This window comes from Rhopalosiphum maidis, chromosome 1 (assembly GCF_003676215.2).
Source record: "Rhopalosiphum maidis isolate BTI-1 chromosome 1, ASM367621v3, whole genome shotgun sequence".
Lineage (NCBI taxonomy): Eukaryota > Metazoa > Arthropoda > Insecta > Hemiptera > Aphididae > Rhopalosiphum > Rhopalosiphum maidis.
Window position 1 is genome coordinate 32,860,122 of NC_040877.1, and position 19,485 is coordinate 32,879,606.

Sequence of the window (19,485 nt, forward strand, 5' to 3'; positions counted from 1 at the left end):
AAATTAATGCAACGATTAAAAAATATGTAAGCAGAAATATTTATTGCATGTATAGTATTGTTGTACAATTAAATAAAAATGCATTGATCAATTTGTGCTTGACGTGTGGTCCACAAGCGTTTAATGTTTGTTATTCGTAAGTTTTTACCGACTGTTGATAATATATAATACTGATAAATACATACTTATAAAACTATTAATAGATTTATCGCGAAACACTTCAAGGGATCTCGCGGCGCACCGGCACACTAGTTAAAAACCACTGTTTTAAACCATTGTTTAGATCGCCATCAAGAATTATGGGTCTTCAGTCGCTATAGTAACAGATTTCAATTAATAGTGTTACGCGATTCGGTTGCGGTAAAAAAAAAAGAGAGAGAGAGAAGTTGTAGCCATCCCAAAAGCATATTATCTATATTAAAATCAATACATTTACCACTTCACTCAGAATTGAAAAGGTTTACTAGTAAATTAATAACATTATAAAATGCATAAAATAATATTATTTTAATGACGGCTGGACAAGATCAACCTGTAAATTGTAGGCTATCTTTTCATGAAATTGAATGGCTACTAAAATTTGATGTCGTGTAATATTGTAATATTTTTCATTAAATTACCTCCTAGTTTCTACTTGGCGAAACAAAATATTTATTCTTTATTATTGATATTATTTTAAAAATTAGGAATGTGTTATCATTTAAATAATTTATTAAATCAAATATTTATCTGAATTGTGGCAACCATTATTAAATTAAATTTGGAATTTTTGTACTTCGCGTGTCTATACGTTATTACACTTAATTTATTTGATTATATTATACGCCTTATTGTAACCATTAAATTTAACAATGTGCTGCAGTCGTGTACAATAGGAAATTAAGCAATTTTTATCAAAGATACAGGTAAAGAAATAAAAAAAACAAAAATTATCTATTAAATACCTACTTTTATTGAATAAATAAATAATAACTAAGTGATTAAAATAATATCATATTCAATTTTTTTCAAAATAATATCCAGGATAAAGACTAATTATTTTGTTTTACCAAGTGATGAGTAGATGGCTATTTGATGAAAAAAATTATATGACATCAAATTTTAGTATCCATTTCACAAAAATTAAAGACATCCAGTTAATGCAATTTTTTAAACATACCACTAAATGGAAAAAATGGTTTATATATCATAAGCTGGATAACTTCTTATGAATTTCACAATTTCATTAAGTGGATAAATACATATAATATACCTTTTTTTATAACTAAAAAAATCATATGGTTTGAATTCTTGTTAATCGAGATAACAAAACTTCCAATGTACATTTAAGCATTTATTGAGTAGTTACATAGTAATGCCAATATTATTTAAATACATAATTATACAACATAATTACAAATTAAAACTAATAGGAATAAATATGTTTCGCAGAAAAATATTTTGTCTAAATAAAAATATGTACAAAGCATCAATATTGAAGATAAGCTCTTAGAAGTTAGTAATATAAACAAACTATTAAATATAACAAACGAAAAGAGTACACCGAATACTAATAGTAATTATAATAGTATTATCATTGTACTGCGTCTATCACATTTGTTGCCGTATTAGTAGTGTTAGTAATATTGCAGTCGAAACGTTCTGAGCACCATGTTGTCCAATTTGCCGGGTTATCCGACTTGTTATAAATCACATTGTTCACCTCGGAATACGCTCTGAGATAAGATTCTAGTTTTTCATTTGGAATCACCTTTGATACTCGATAAAGCATCCTAAAATAAAAACGTATATGTTTATTTCGTCATAAAAAAATAAAATAAAAATAAAGCAATAAATAATTTATAACAAACATTTGGGTTATTATCATGTTTTTTATTTACAAATTTTCAATTCATTGTAACTCGAGCAGAATAGATTTAATGTCAACGATATATCTAAATTTTACGTAGGTTATCAGCGAAATTTGATTCGTTACTAGAAACACGAGTATAATAAGATGAACAAAAAAACAACAACAAAGTTTTTCAATATTTTATTATTGTTAATACAATAACTGAAGCAATATAAATAAAAATGTCGTGATAAATCTACATCGTGTATATGGGTATAATAAAATTAATAAAGTTATTTAACATACAGTTGACAGATCTGATCGTTTGACTAGGAATAGTAGGTGTAGTATGTCATAACTGTAGTGGTATAGCTAAAAGTAATTTGTTTGAATGTGGTGGGGAGGGGGTTAGGGGAAGCAAAAAATAATAAATATATTTTAACTACTGTATATAAAATGATATAGGGAGAAAAAGTAACACTCTTCTACTCCTCAAATAATTTGCCAATAATACATTTATACATGAAAATATATTATTTTTTTGGTAGTCTTTAAAGTATTGAAGAATTATAAAATTATTGAAAATAGGTATATAAAATTTTTACCATCTACATTATAATGTGTAACATGTACATTATAATGAACAAGACTTTTAGTGAACTTATATTTATATTACAATATAAATATTTTAATGAAAATTAGTAATTAGATATATTAAACGCATACAAAATATAGTACTCAAGTGATTTTCACTTGCTTCGTCTTTCAACCAAGACCTCAACTCTATCTCTGCCTCGATCAAATTCATCATCGCCGACAATCTATGCAACAATATGTCAACATATAACCCTCCTCAACATAATATTACCATCAAGTATTTGTAAGTAGTTGTATCATTATAATTATTTGTGAATCTTTATACTTCGACGTCATCTATAAGTCTGTAATTTAATACTGTCAACGTAATGCAACGAATACTGTTTCCGCCGGTTTATAATAATAAAGAAAATATATTGTGTTGTAAAAATTGATTGATTTATTACCAATTAATCCAAACCGGAAGTATACCGGCTTTTTCCACGACAGCCATCCGACACGCAATCCTTTCCACGCATTTTTCCGAGTCCAACACCTTCCGGAATACCGTCAAAGCCGGGTCGAACATCTCCAACCGCCGGTTATTGCTTACTGTTACATCGTCGGGTTTATTGTAAGACGGCGTCAAGCCACCGATCTTTCCGATCGCCGACCCCGGAAGCGAAGTGGGCTCCATCAACACTTTGGTGGCCGCTGTGGCCGCCGCCGCCGGTGCGTAAATCGGCCCTGTTAGGAAATCGAGTATGCGCGCCGGGATTGCCAACAGCCCGCCGACGAGCATCGGGGCCGAGAACAGCGACAGGATTAGCGGCAGCACCGTCATCAGGATGAGCGGTATCATGATTAACTTGAACAGCTTCATCAGCTTGGCGATCAACAGGAACTTGAAGAACATGGCGATCAGGAACATTTTGAGCTTGAACACGAGCAGGAACAGGATCTTGAGGAACCCGAACGCCTTGAGCTTGGCCAGCCCGATCTTGACCAGCGCCATTATGCCGACCTTGTGCCAGTCGATTTTGTCGTAGATCATCTGCACCTGTTGATGGAAGTTGTTGTTCATGTTGTACTGTCCGGCGGGACGGTGGCCGTACGGGTACGCCGGTGGCACGTTGTTCGTGTAAGACACGTGATGTTTGTAAACCGGCGACACCGGCTGGCCGCCCGGATACGGGTACGGCGACGGCATGCCGTACGGCGGCCGGCCAATCGTCGGAACGCCCCCGCCGTAACTTCCGGGCAGGCTGGCTGAGCTCCATCCGGCCCCGTCGTTGGGGTTGGCCTTGTAGCCCGTATCGTACGAATCGTGATAGCCAGCCGAGCCGTCTTCTTCGGCCACCGATATGTCCGTGTCAATGGCCGAGTAGTCGGTGTTGCCCAATTGCCTGTAATGATAAAGCGTGTTTAGGCGCGCGATAACGAGGTGCGGTCAATCGTAATACACGTGCGATAAGGGTGTCGCATCCCGCCTGCAACCTTAACACGAGACAGCACAGGATAACATTTCGGAAAACGATAATGGACCAGCACCTCCCTTTATTAGGTTATGTCTCATATCGGACAACGGGTGGTAATCCATGGACGGCAGTCTGAACCAGTGGCGTAACTGCAGGAAAAAATCTAGTGGAAGGGGTAATATATAATATATTTATTATTATCAAAACCCTGACATCCCTTCCCCCGGTTAAAATATATACCTTTATCCCTCAAAAAATTTCAGGGGGCGAGTGCCCCCATTGCACCCCCTCACAATTACGCCACTGGTTTGAACGGTTTAACATCTGCACAGGAGTAGCGGGCTGTGTAATTGTGTACTATATGTCTATATGTGTCTATATATTATGTGAATATAGCAGGGATACTTTAATTCAATATATTCACTTATACAGCGTGTGTTGCGTTTAATTTATTATCGACGTTTCACGGAGTATATTACTATATTTTATGATTTAAATTTAAATTAAGGCCGGAGTGAATATTTGTTTTTTTTTTTAGAATTTAAGTTCACACTCTTCGTTTTAATATAAATGAATACCTAATTTTTAGTAATATAATATTTATTTTAAAAGCATAAAATGTAATGTACTTAATTGATTTAACATAGTTAATTGTTCGATAATATTTACAGCTATTTATTATGATAAGTTAATATTCGTGTTCAATAAATTATTAAAATATAAAATTGTACGCTTAGTAATTTTTACTCGGGACTGTCCATTGGAGTTTTTCTATACTGTTAACAAAAACATAATTTCATATAGTATAATATGAAAAATAATTTAAAATTGGGCGTTGAAGCGTTTTAATATTTTGTAACTGTAATGTCTGTACAAGAATTCCGAACTTTATAAATTATGAGTAACACTCGGAGTAAATTTCGTACCTATTGTTCAGGTGATACACATCGGCGTCGACAATAATTTTGGCCTCGTTATCGCCGTCGTCGCCTTTGTCGTCCACGATGGTCACGCCGTTGCTGGCTTGGTGGTTGGACGCTATTTGTCTTATCAATTTTCCTCGGACTACAATCGGCGACGTTTTCCTACCGGACACCAAAGGTCCGAGTACGGCGATGCGATTGTCCCCGTTTAACCCGCTGTTCAAAGACCTACTAGTGGCTAACTGCAACGGTTCAGCAGTAATGGTAGCAGTAGTAGTAGTGGTTGTTGTCGTTTGGTTTTCGTTCTTCAATATTTCTTCTCGGTTCGGCTCCGGAGTCACGATCGTGATGGTCGTCTGCACTTCTTTCCGTTTTTTTTCTACCGGGTAGACACCAGTAGACACCGGGTTGTCAGTCGCTTTCGGTGCGACGGTTTTGGAAATTACGCTCACCGACGGAAGTCTGCCTTGGTCTCGGGATCCCGGTTTCTCACTGGTATTATTGTAAACAGTTCCAGCAGGGGTCTTGGTCATCGCTTGACCCGAACGGATACACAGGAGCGTGACGACGGACGTCACCACGACGATTGCCAATATTTTCACGACGTTCATGGTGAACGACCAGCACGGGTTGGTCCTCGTGTCCGCTGGTGGTTTTCAAGCCTGCGGAACAACAACACACACTCTTTTTGGATGAGAACCGACTATTAAAAATAATACATTATTATGTTTCTGCTATACTGTTATTCAACGCCGTCGACCTGCGAACACAAACGTTGCACAGTGTACAGAAGTATAATAATTATAAGTAAATACGATGTTTACTTAAAGGCATGGCTCGGAAACGTAGCGCAAGAAAGTGAAAACTGTTGCACTTTTCAACAGTTATTATTTGCAACGTAAATTAAAACGCTATAATACATCCAGATCATTATTAATAGCAATAGTCATAATAACAATAATATTATTATTATTATTTATTGCAGCCGAACGCCGTCTTATGATATACCTATAATAATACTGCAACGGTGGTTTTTCATGCGATTTCATTAACGTTGCTGACACAGTCTGCAACGTTCGAAAATCGTCTGACTATTGTTATCGTGCGTACAACAATATAACCGTTTAATTAATCACCGAGCGATATTAACGAATTTTTAACATGTTCCGCCGTATGATTACGGCGTCGACACACGGTCCACGGAACGTTTGTTTTCTAATAACCACGCTGCCGAAAGAATAATAGCTACCAAACACATTTCCAAAAATGGTTTACCGGTTACCGAAATTCTGTGGTTTATCAATTTACTAAAATTTGCGTTTTACCACTATATATATATTAATTATTACAATGGTAATACATAATAATATATTTACTATTTGTATTAATAAATTGATTACGTCTTTATTTATATACTTTATGAATAGTATTAAAATATGTATTTTCTTTTACTTCTTTACAACTGTAGCCCACTGTTAAGTTGTTAAACCGATAATATCAGATAAGATATTTTTATTTATTATTAATCAACGATATAAATTTATCGAACTTTTAATATAGTATAAAATAATACTATAGATTTACATTATTTTATATTATCATTTATCACTTACTATCTGTTTCTAATCCTTTGGTAAATGAAGTTTTCATACAAATTATAACATTTTTAAATAATAATTATTATTTTTTATTGATCTTCAATGATCGAAAAAATATACAACAACTTGACATTCAATATCACTAATCGGTGAACATGTTTAACCTTATCATTAACTAGTGGCTATATTGCATTGGCCCATTTATAAAACCAAAAATATATTTTTAATGAAAATATATAAATCAATGTGCTGTATATTTTTTTGTCTGTATATTTGTGCGTGTATAGGAAATAAATAATATTGGTTAGCGTATTGTACAAGCCACACGATTGGGGGACAAAAAAAAATATTAAATTTTCACGAACATGACCGTCCGACAACAATAGGCACTTTCACATTATATAAGGCAAATAAAAATAACAATCTTTCAATATAATATATAAATTTTTTTTTAATGGTGCTTCTCCGTTTTTATGAAACTCGGTCATACACGAGGGTCGGAATCATTTGTAACTACATATTGACTATAACGATTTTTTTCCTTTTTTTTTTATATTTTTTGTATCTAAAGAAACCATAAAAATATTTATTTTTTCCGATAAGTATACACAGTATACTTTTTATTGTTGTCAACTCCGTAAATTATTGTTCAAGAAAAAAAATTACATTAAAAATAATAACAGTTGGTTGTTACTTGACCGTCTTAAAATAACTGAATAAGTAAAAAATTAAATACAGTCGAGTCGCGATAACTCGAAATTGGAGAGAGATAAAAATTCGATTCGAGATATCTAACTAATTTATATTAATTTATATTTCTAGGGAGATAAAATAAAATTCGAGTTGTCAAGTTTTTCAAGTTATCACGACTCGACTGTATTAAATAAATTCTTATGTTTTTTGTTCGTGTAATAACTAATAATATAGTAACTTTAATGATTAGTATTCAATTTATTCAATTTTCATTGAAAATTTGATGGTAATTATATTATAATTATAAATCAATATTAACAATTATATATTTATTGAGAAATAATTTTTAAACAAAACACAATTTAATATAATTGGTATTATTTTTAATTAAACCGATTTCTTATAGATTTGTTTAAATTTTAATATTTGGAACCATAATAACAATTAAGTTATTGATTTTTATACTGATGGATTTACATCAGCCTAATAGTATTTTTTAATCTATTGCTTTAGATTTTGAGCGGAATATATATATATATATGTGTGTTTAAAATAATTTGTTTTTTTTTTTGTGTCTCCCAAGATTTGGAGTAGTTAATTACTTTTTATGTATTTATTTAAAATGCAAAAATTAAATAATACGAATTTATTATAAATGCGTATAAGTAGCTAGGTTACGAAACTAATAATGAAAATTTTCTATGATGTGACTTAATTAATTTAACCGTCAGCCGTCAGGTCAATATTATATATATGTACATCGATAAAATGTATATATGTAACAATGAGCTTAGGTTTTAAAAATATTTAAAAGTTTGAAAAGTTTTGTAATATTCTGATAAAATGTATTATTCATTTATAGATTAAAATACCTACCAATGTTTTATAATTTTTGCGTTATTGTACATGATATTATAGTAGTAATACTAACATACGTATATATTTTGATTTGTTTAAAATAATTCTCACGTGTTCTACAAAAATAAAACCATTTATATGCATTATAACTCGTTGTATTTAGATAGGCTTACTACATATCGTACATTTATATTTAAGTTTAAATATGGATAGAGAAACATTAAGAGAATAGGGTTCAATTTAAAAATAAGATTATTTAAATGTCCATAGCTGATTAAACATTTTGAAAAAAATAAAGTTATATTTATTTTATACATTAATATTGCAATGTAATATATATAATAATATAATTTAATATATTATTATGACTAATCTGATACGACTGTTATTTTTTTTTACTTTGTGTGTATAGTAAAATAAAACCATTTTAAAAATACATAATGACTTGTTAACATACAACAGTTATAAATCTTAAATTAATTAAGAAATGTATATAGATCAGTCGTAATTTTTCTTAAATTACAACAACTTAACAATCAATTTATTTGTCGAGTAGTAATTATCTAAAGTACATCTGTCTAAATTATCTGACAATTCGATAAAATCTATAGATATTTTATTCATACCTTTAGTCCTCACTTGGAACTTAAACATTTCAATCAGATGTAAATAATTATGAATATTTAATTAATTATATAGACAAATGATAAAAAAAGCTAATTTTTCTTTAAAATAGATAAGTAAATAGAAACCATCCTTTATTTCCAATTTAAATGTTGTCTGTGTATTTTACTGTGTTGACTATGAGATCAGCTTAGTGGACTTGAACATTCAAATTTTGAAATCAGTGTCGTATCATTTAACAATTTAATTTATTATTTATTTCTATAAAATATCGATGATAGATGTTAAGCTGATTTTTTTGTTAGTATATAATTTCGAACTATTATACGAACATACAATTTTTATTATATTTCATATAATACTTGGTATTGGTATCTTGGTACTATTAGACATTTTATTGTAAAACTTGGTTTTATGATGATCGTCTCATTACTGTTATAGTAAATAACGTGAGCATTTCATATGCTCAGAACAAAAAAATATTGTACTTAGAACTAAAGAACTATCCCTAAATTGGTAAGTAGTACATTAGTTCTTAATATATTATATTGGCAAATCCGAACTTTTAACTTAATACTTACATTTCTTTAACTCTCACAATCAAATAAAATGTCAGTAGAGTAACGCATCATTACACTTGTAAGGTTTATTTTTCAGGTTTTTTTTTTTATACTTTTTTTAAAGTACTTTTCTTGGTTTATCATCAGTTCTTGTGAGTTTTATAATTTTTTATCCCTTATTTTGTGTAAAATAGATAGTAATTGTTGGTATTACAAATAACAATAATATAAATTCAACTAAACGTTATTATTTTATCTCGTTTTATTTTTGTAATAACATTTATTTCATACTAGATAAAACGTACGGTAAAAACGTTAAACGTAGGAAATCACAATTTAAATAATAATATTCTATAACTAAACCATTTAATGTTCTGATTGTATTTATTTTTTCAAAGTGCGCACCATTTATAAACATATTATTAATATAATAAACCATGATGGTTTTTAAATTACAATTTTACGAATGATTTTAGATAACATCGTACATATTGGATTGATAGAAAGTATTATGAACACAATAATATACAAAATTATAAAATATATTGACAGCATGTATTAGCATTCAATGTTATACTTAATGTAAGTTATTTCGAATCACGTTTGAACTATAGTGCCAGAGTTAAGTATGATTTTCAAGAATGAATTTAAAATAACGTATCAAATATATTTTATTGATTAAAATTTAAAATGTATTTATTACATAATGTATTGATTTTATTTAAAGTTTATACTAATTCATATCAGTGTATCAGGAATCAAGTGCTACTTTTATTGTAAACAACCCTTTACAAAACAACATGAAACCCTGGTAATAAAGGGGGACTTATAAAAATTGTAAATGTCTATAATTTGCTTATAAAAATAACTTTGAAACACATCGCATTGAATTTAAAATTGTTTAAGTTTTATTCACATGATTCAACATCAATTAAAAAATATTCAAGATATAAAATAATATATTATAAATATTTTTATTTCGTCTTAAAAAATGTCATTACATTTGTTTTAAAAATACCACTTCATTCTTAAATTAACCGTTGTTGTTTTAGTGGTAACTAATGTTATAATTTATTGCAATATTAAATTAATTCAATGAGTCTGATATAATAATACTTCATAATATACATAAATACATCGAAACATGTACGTTATCTTATTTTATGTTTAAATTCATAAGGGATTATTCAATTATTGTAAGTTTTAAGGGTTTTTAATTATAAATAAATAACTCAATAAAAAAACATAACCTTTTAAATTTTAATTTTTCAACATGATGGACAATTTTAATTTCTTGCAGATCATCGTCTCAAAACACTATTAAATAATTAAGTTATACCTTTATTTACACGTTTTATAACGTTTTTAACACTGATAAATAATTACAAAAATGTTTATGTTTAGCCTTATAAAAAATATTGAAAACTATTTAGCTTATATTTCTTAAATTTATTTTAAACGCAAGTGTACTCACCATTATAGTTTGATTATGAATATTCTAGAATTAATGCAATAAATTCTTGAATGCTATTAAATTCACTTAATATTATTACTACAAAACCAAATAAAAAAAAAAATTATTATTTTCAAGGTAAATGGGTGTCTAAGTAAAATGTTTATATTAATACAAATTATTTAAATTATTTAATTATTTATGATTGTGTTTCACGGAGCGGACGTGGTCGTGTGTGTAATACAAATCAACTACTGCGGTTGAAATAGTCGTTGGTGTCAATTCAAAAAATAATCTACTACTATTTCTGCCACCGTAATACAATAACCTCCCAACTGGAGGAAGAGATGGAAGGTTTTCAGAGGTTAATAAATTGGTGGTAAGGAAGAAGTAATATTTTATATATATATATAGTTTACGCCTGTAACCTTATTATCAAACACTGATGAGAAAACGAAAGGTGATTTCCAAATAATATGTCTGTTGGTCCACGATTATTATGTGTTTTTGTAAAAATATCAAACGAATTTGGAAGAATTATAAAGTAACATATTATTCTTATAATAATAATTCATGACGATATTCCTATAAATAACAAATCTCTGTTTATTCTGTTGTAAATTTTTGTACAAATAGTGTTCGTATATTTGATTGATTTTAAATTAAAGGAAAAATGTAAATATATATATATATATAAAAATACCAAATCAATCTCGAACAGCACAAGGTCAATAATATGATATTTTAATAAATAATAAATTACCCTTGATTTATGTATTATCGATAAAAATAAACTACTAGTATAAGTAATTTTAAAGTACAGCTAGCTATTTATTAATATATCGATCATTTTTAAATAATATATTTTACAACAGTAACACAAAATATTTATCCTGTTTAGATACTTACATGCTTACTACATACATACAATTTTCTTTTTCTGTTTACCTTGAGACGAATACAAATTCATATTTTAATTTTCCTCTTTTTTTATTAAATTGCAATATATTATAAAAAACATAATAACTGTGCTACTACGATACTAACTTATTACTTGGTTTGGGTATATAATTGTATGATAACATAATATAGTAATTTATTAGTCTTACTTAAAACTATGCTGTCTATTAATAATTATTGACTTAAATTTAAATTTATTTTCGTTGACATGTGTCAAAAATATATAATGAGTTGAGAAACTGTGAGATATACAATATAACTTAAGATAGTTATCAAAATCAAAAATAATTAATTTGTTTTATGAAATTTGAATTTTATTAAAAAAAATTAATTGTTGAAAAAAGTTTAAAAGTAGATACTAAAACAAAAAATAGTTAAACATTAGTTTTTAATTTATAATAGATTATTTCTAATCCATACTGAAAGTATTTTACAATTATCAGATAACTAATAGTGAAATATAATTATTAATTATATTATAAATAGTAAATATTTAACTACATGTTTATTTCTTAGAAATAAATAAAGAATATTTTAATAAATGTCAACTGGATTATACTATAAACTGATTTTCTTAAGATAAAGATAAAACTTTAATGTAAAATAATATATCGTTATGGCCCAAAATATTACTAAAAATGTTAGCATAATAGTTTTATAATATACTTTTTAACCTTTTTATTTTTAAACACATTGTCTTGAATGCGACTAAAAATCATTTTTAAATTTTCAAAGCATAATAATTTCAAGAAAAAATATGTTGAGAATCGATTAAACAAAAATAAATTTACTAATCTAGACTTGGAGGGAATAATTGCATGTTGAAAAAAAAAAACATATTTTCATAAAACCAGTAGTCACATTTTTATATCCAATAACCATAAACATTTAACACCAACTATTAAGGTTAAAAAAATATAATATTCATGTACATTATAATATTATAGAGTGACTTTTGTAGGTAAAGTACTTATAGCAATATATTATAGGTTATATATTGTTATCGATCTTAGTTAACCGCAACCACGGTGTAACGGGTCCGGAAACTGGAGCCTACGTACACGAAGTAGATCAGCATTACGGGAGTAGGAAGTAACGTCACAAATTTCGTTCAAGACCACACTAATTAATGAAAACGATGCAATCCCGAATATATCACTGTTAAAGGTTATTTTTTGATGGGCATGACGTCATAACAACTACACGGAATAGTAGATTAATGTGCCAAAGGACCTAGTTACAGGCCAAAACAATCGGAAACCCGAATATCATTTAGGAGGCGTATCGTTAAACGTACCGGACAACATAGACATTCGAGGTTTTGGAAAATGTCAATCTAATGAAGGACAATTTTGAACAGTTATCACGACACTTCTACGGGTGTACCTTACACCGGGGTATCAATACGTCATTGGCCATAATCGATCGTTTGTAAAATAATTATGAACTACATTATTAAGAGTGGACATATTATAATATTGTAAACTATCCATGCGTAATATTGATTAATCTTAAAGTAGGTGTACATTGTATTTATTTATTTAGTGCCAAATTAGAATTTACCGTCACCGACGAATTATATTATATTTTAATAGTTATAATAAATAACCATAATATTACTTTTAGTTGGAACAACTCCAACTTTGCAGTAGGAATAAAAGTTACGTAATTCAAAATAAAATATTGTTAGGGATAATATTAATAATATTATGTGACCTAAAGACAAAACTTAATTTATGTAAACGTGAATTATATTATCATGTTAAATACATTATTAAATTGATACTCTGAAATGGTGTCATTATCCTTAAAAACTTCGAAAGTTATCAACATATTTAGTATAATATTAAATACCTACCTATATTTATTACAGTTGAACTTACAAGATATCGTGTTTCCCTTAATTTTAATATGGTACACAATTTGTGTATATTTATTATGTACACAGTGATTCGTAAAGTATGCTTAACTTCATATTTCTTTTACAATTTAATTATTCGAAATCTGATATGTGGAATTATTAAATATACTTAAAGACTATATATTTTCAAATACCTACTTGAGATTTGTTGTACTATTTAAAAAGTAATCTCTAATGATATTAATTTCTGTTTTTTTTTTTCAAATGGGTTTCAGCCTTAGTAATAAACTATAAATTATTCAGAAAATTATTTTATTTTTAAATATTGACGTATTTAAATCAAAGTTTAAACTAGAAATTTCCGATTTATTAAACATTATAATAGATACATTAAACATAGCTGATATATACTATATGCTGTGTAATGTGTATCTTGAGATATATTATTATGCAATTACGTATCAAACTATCAACAACTAGGAGTCTCTGCTCAGTGGTTATTCCAACCCACTTCCAACTATGTTTTTACGAGCTGAGAGTTAATATTTCAAATAGCAAAACCTAAGTACAATATAATACGATTAATAATTTAAATTATAAACTGCAGTTATTATTATTATTTTTTTTTTTTTGTAACGCTTTTGAGCTATTCATTTGAAGACTCTTCTTATCAATCTTAAAATTCTTAAAAGAATTCTATTATTAGTTACAATATTAATTGTTTGACCAGAATATTAAAACATACAATAATGATGGTTTTTTCATATTTATCTCATCATCTATTGATGGTTTCAAAATTATCAATTAAATTAAATTTTCATAAATTTTGAATAACTTTAATAATGATGAATATCAATTAACAATAATGACATATTAGTATTGTTTTACTTATATAGTTTTTGATATTGATTCAAGAAAATATTACTATGCTGTTTATATATTATGAATTAAAATAAAATTCATAAATTCAAACTGTTATATTACAGTAAAATTGTATTACATTCCTCAAAAGAATATATTGATGAAATTTGAACTTAGAAACTAAGTTTCAATTACTAAGAGATCCTTAAACATTAAAGCTTGTGGACTATAAGTTATATTTCTAATATATTTTAGAAACTCAGAAAAGTGATAAATGTATTGGTTATAATATGTCATATTTTTTTTAGGTCTCTGTCGTCGTCATTTCGAGCAGTCAAAATACTCCAATTTTTAACTTTAAAAGTAACTGTTTTAAATAATCGGGGAATAAATATGAAAATATGAATATATATACATAAACCTTGTTTTTGATAAACTAAATTTTTGTTTTTTTTTTTCTTGTAATTCAAAAATGGATATACGTAGATACTTTTATTTTAATCAATTTATTTTTGTTAACTTTTTATTTATATAAACTTTAGAACATTTTGACTCTTTTTGAGTAAATTGTTTAAAACTTTTAAAAATATTGAATTTGTTTTTGAAACTGTTTTTGTTTTAGTATTGATAGAAAAAAAACAACTAAATGAAAACGCTTTTAAATTGAATAATTGAATACATGAAGTAAGATTCATTAGTTTCTTACAGCATAAAATATCAAAAATACAATATAGTCTCATTTTTTTTATTTCTTAGTTACAAATGTTGGTACACAATAACGGTTTATCTTGAAATGATTAATTTTATTGTCATTTAAAAAATAAATATAAATATTTTTTTAACTGAAAATAGAAACATTAAAATATAATAATATAATTTTTTTTAAATTTATAAACGACAAGCAAATAAGGTAATACAAATTCTATGAAAAAATAGATTATAAAAACCAAATTTTTATTTTGAGTTAACAATATTAAATTATTGTTCCGTATCAAAATTTTAAATAATATTGAGTGGAGAATAAATATCATTTAAGTAATTCAAATTTAGTTAAAATTATTAATCAGTATATGAAAACAATTTCTTTAGTTCATCGAAAGTCATACGACTATGTTTTACTATGTGTATTTAGTTATATAAATGATAAAGTGAATAAGGTTTAAATTAAAAAAAAATATTTTTACTAAAGTGATTAATTCAATTTGTCTATTCAATTCATGATATACTTAAGTGAGTAATTTTTCTATCGATTACATTTAGGAAAGCTAATGGTGTTGGATATGAAGGAAATTAAAAAAATAATAATAAGGTAGTAAAAATATAATTAACTTAACTTCAGTAAATGTTTTTAACATACAAAAATGAACAACTAAAATTGTATATATATATATAATATATTATCTAGAATAAATAATGTTTATTTGAAAAAATATAATGATTTTTCTCAAATACAAAAAATAAAAGTAACAAACATACCTATGTTGTTTCAATAAATTACATTATGTATAACAAATATTTTTATGTATTTATAATGTAAATAATAATATTACAAAATATGTCATGTCTCTTAAATAAATTGGTATACTGTATTCAGTAATCCTTACTAAATATCTACTAAATCGAGGGTAATCATATGATACCTGAGTACTTATACTTCTTAATATAACCGATACGTATGTTTTGGTACGAGTTAAATACCATTAGATAGAAAACTCCGTGGATACAGTTAAAACATATAATATTTTGGATTAATAATTTTATTTGTTTTTTTTTTTTTTTTTTTTAGTTATTTTAAAAGGACGTCATAATAACATAGTTTGATTCCGTTTTACTACTAACACATGACATACAATATTTTATTTTCAAAATAATCTGTATAACTTTGTTATAATACAATAATATTACGATGAATTGTCATATTATCTAGTTTAAAAGTAAGAATATTGTCAAAACGACGACACAGGTTTTATATTTTGATTTTAAAACAAGTTGTATTAATTTAAAAATTTATAAAATTTTTTACTTTTTTTAAATGTTTTAAAATTAAAATATCAAAAACACCTAGATGAGGAAATAACATTCTTAGCTTTAAATTTTTTAGTAGATTAATTCGCTCTAACATTAAAATTAACTGAATTATTCTGAACGTACAATTTATTATGTTGTGGGTTCTTGCAAACAGAGACATGACATGCGTGTATGACGCCTTCTAAAATACAATTAACAAATTATTGAATGAAATTTATTAGCTTACCTTCGGTACTATAAACGTTTTGAATAAAATAAACTCGTAAGTCAAGATGTAAAATGTCTTAAACGTATTTTAACATTGTCACTTACACATACGGATATAAAATAAATATAAAATAATAAATAATAAAAAAATTATTTTTACATTAATACCTAGATCTTATCCTATTTTTTTACTTTCACCGCATGCATAATGTTCATTACACCATTCCGTCCAATTACTAGGCAATAATCTTGTGTATAAATTATCTAAACGAAAATTGGTTACTTCAGTAAATGTTGAAACGAAAGATCTTATTTTCTTGCTCGGTATATAGTTCGATATAGGCGACGCCGCCCTGCAAATCACAAATAACACAACAATATGATATAAAACATTTGATTTTTGATTTTAAATTCCAAATTGTTTATTGGATTTTATTTGGTACAGGTACTCTGATAAATCATTAATAATAATATACTTGAACTAGGATTATCAATGATAATATGAGAATAATTAATAGCTTACCAATTTAACCAAATGAGTATCCAACTCGGTCGTTCTGCACCAGCCATACGGCAGGACACTCTCTCTACGCATTTTTCCGTCCGCATGATTTGTCTAAAGCTGGTCATTCCAGTTTCCATTACTTCCAACTGGTCTAGACGACTCCTTCTTTTTCCGTCATCATCCCCACTGTCGCCCCCGCCCGGGGTTGCCGGTGTATTTCCACCCGGGGTATTCTGGTTCATGCCAAAGTTATTCGGTACTAAAACCGGTTGGCTTAGTAACGAGTGCATGTTCGTTAGCCGCGATAAGATCATCGGGAACGTGAATATTGATAAGAGAGCTGGAAGAAATAGGGTCATTTTCACTATTTTCATCAGCATTAGGGCCTTGATGGCCAGTACGAGTATGAGGAGTTTGAGTTTGAACAACATGAGCAACATGGCCTTAATGAAACCCAGTGCTTTCAACTTGGCCATCGCGATCTTGACCAACGCTAACAGACCTATTTTGGTCACATCGATGGACATTTTGTGTTTGCTAGGATGCCGAATTTCGGCGATTATTGGAACGGGGCGCGATGACTGCGGTATAGGATCGCTGTACCACTCCATCATGTCTCCACCTGACCATCCGTTGTTTGGGTTTCGGTAACTACCAGAATCGTAACTAGAAGCCCCCACGTTACCGCCTCCACCGCCAAAGTCGAACGTACTTCCATAACCGGTTGATCCGTCTTCGTCGACAGTAATGTCTGTTTCGATTGGCGTTGGCCCATACTTATTTAACTGTCTGTGATTGGTATTATACCTATTGACAAGCCATAGTAGTTGTTATTATTGTTATTATTATTATTATCAGTTATCTTTTTATTGAATTTTGAATGTTTAAATATTTGATCTATTTATCATACGATATGCATATTAGTATATTACACGTGTGTATGTATATTAACTGTATTATTTTGGTATTCATATGTACAATACAATTTTTTTTTAAATGTAAATCAGATATTCTTACAACCATTAATATTTTTTTTTCTAAAGTATTTTGGTATGCGTAAATATGAAATGGTACAAAAATAGCTTTAGCTAGTAGATTTTTTTTTCTATAGAGTTTTATATTACAATGAAAAATTATACTTTTTAATTTTTGAGTGATTGATACAAACGATTCAAACGTTTGAAGTTTAGATGGAAATATTACTATCATTGTGTTCAATAATTGTTAAAAGGAATATATATTTTTATACTTATTTGTATTTTAATTAAAATTTTATATCATGAATGTTGACATTTTTATAGAAATCCCTAAGCAATTGTCATAATTATCAACCAATTTTATCGTTGAATACTCATTATTTCAAAATTTCTTAACGTTTATTTAATTTTTTTTTTATATATAATTTTTTGTCAAAATAAAACAATTTTTTTAAATAATATTTTTTTTTTAACAAAATTGTTTAAGTTTTTATTTTTTTGAATGACAGCATATATTTTTAATTTCATATACTGAAACAAAAATTTTTCAAAGTATTTCGACACATAAAAATTAAAACTTGAACGAATAGTTTTTGAGTATTTAAAATATTTTAAGTAGATATAAATTAGCGAATTATAGTGGTACAAGGATACCCTGTAAAGTTTTAGTCTACTACTCCGTTAAACTGTAAATACTTATAACTATTAAGTAATTTTACATGCCAAAATACTCCAAAAAACATTCTACTTAGGAGTATAAAATAAATATTTGGTCATTCAAAAAAGTAAAAAACTTGAAAAATTATATAGATAAATATAATAAAAATAATACTATTATTTTTATAAATGTTATTATGACTATAAATCATCTGAGAAAAATATTATTAAAAACGTTGATAGATTTTGGAGTTATGTTCAATTAATGAACCATCTTGTATACATCCGTTATATTAATAATGTTAAGTACTTAAGTTCTTCAATAAATTAGTTAAATTAAAAAATTTGTAATGAAAGCTGGCGTAATTAATTTGGTATTTATATATTTTTCATACCTATTCCATTTCGGAAATCCACTATTTAACAGAACATCAGCATGTTGATCTTCTTCGAATTCAACTTCTTGATCATCCTTGCTGAAGTAGAACGGATTTCTGATATACCTGCCACGAGTTACAAATGCCGGCATACTGGTTGTTAGCGAAGGGTATAATTTAGGATTGGAAATTGATGACGGGGTTTCAACAAAAACATCGGACGTCAAAGACGAAAATGTATTGTAATCTTCAGGAGTCGACTTCCGACCAGACGTTTTAAGTTCTACACTTATATCCTGAACCAATTTAGATTTATCTTGTAGTTCTTTTGAAGTCCGATTTACTTGTGATAGAAGAGGTGCTTCAGTCGATATATTGAGCTGAGCAGTTTTGATAAATAAAGAGTCGTTGAATAACATCAATGCTACAGCCATAACTGTTAGTATCTTAACACTCAT

The 19,485-nt window shown here is 27.9% G+C and overlaps 2 protein-coding genes across 2 annotated transcripts; both read right to left on the bottom strand.

Annotated features, from left to right (window-relative positions):
* Positions 1-1,475: 1,475 nt before the first annotated feature.
* On the bottom strand, positions 1,476-10,750 carry LOC113549206. The gene is made up of 4 exons (XM_026950399.1): positions 10,616-10,750; positions 4,812-5,470; positions 2,875-3,813; positions 1,476-1,772 (listed from the first exon to the last, which is right to left on the bottom strand). Exons 2-4 carry the CDS (start codon positions 5,417-5,419, stop codon positions 1,574-1,576), a joined length of 1,746 nt encoding a protein of 581 aa, XP_026806200.1. The 5' UTR covers positions 5,420-5,470; positions 10,616-10,750; the 3' UTR covers positions 1,476-1,573.
* A 5,936-nt stretch (positions 10,751-16,686) lies between these two features.
* LOC113560711 lies at positions 16,687-19,485 on the bottom strand. The gene is made up of 3 exons (XM_026966756.1): positions 19,046-19,485; positions 17,035-17,823; positions 16,687-16,864 (listed from the first exon to the last, which is right to left on the bottom strand). Exons 1-3 carry the CDS (start codon positions 19,483-19,485, stop codon positions 16,687-16,689), a joined length of 1,407 nt encoding a protein of 468 aa, XP_026822557.1.

Coding starts and splice junctions, on each gene's coding strand:
- LOC113549206 (XM_026950399.1), bottom strand. CDS start 5,419: ATGAACGTCGTGAAAATATTGGCAATCGTCGTGGTGACGTCCGTCGTC. Junction 3,814..4,811: donor GTGTATCACCTGAACAATAG/GTACGAAATTTA, acceptor TTATCATTACAG/GCAATTGGGCAACACCGACT. Junction 1,773..2,874: donor CTTCCGGTTTGGATTAATTG/GTAATAAATCAA, acceptor TTTTTATTTTAG/GATGCTTTATCGAGTATCAA.
- LOC113560711 (XM_026966756.1), bottom strand. CDS start 19,485: ATGAGTGTTAAGATACTAACAGTTATGGCTGTAGCATTGATGTTATTC. Junction 17,824..19,045: donor GGATTTCCGAAATGGAATAG/GTATGAAAAATA, acceptor GCTTGTCAATAG/GTATAATACCAATCACAGAC. Junction 16,865..17,034: donor ATACTCATTTGGTTAAATTG/GTAAGCTATTAA, acceptor TGTGATTTGCAG/GGCGGCGTCGCCTATATCGA.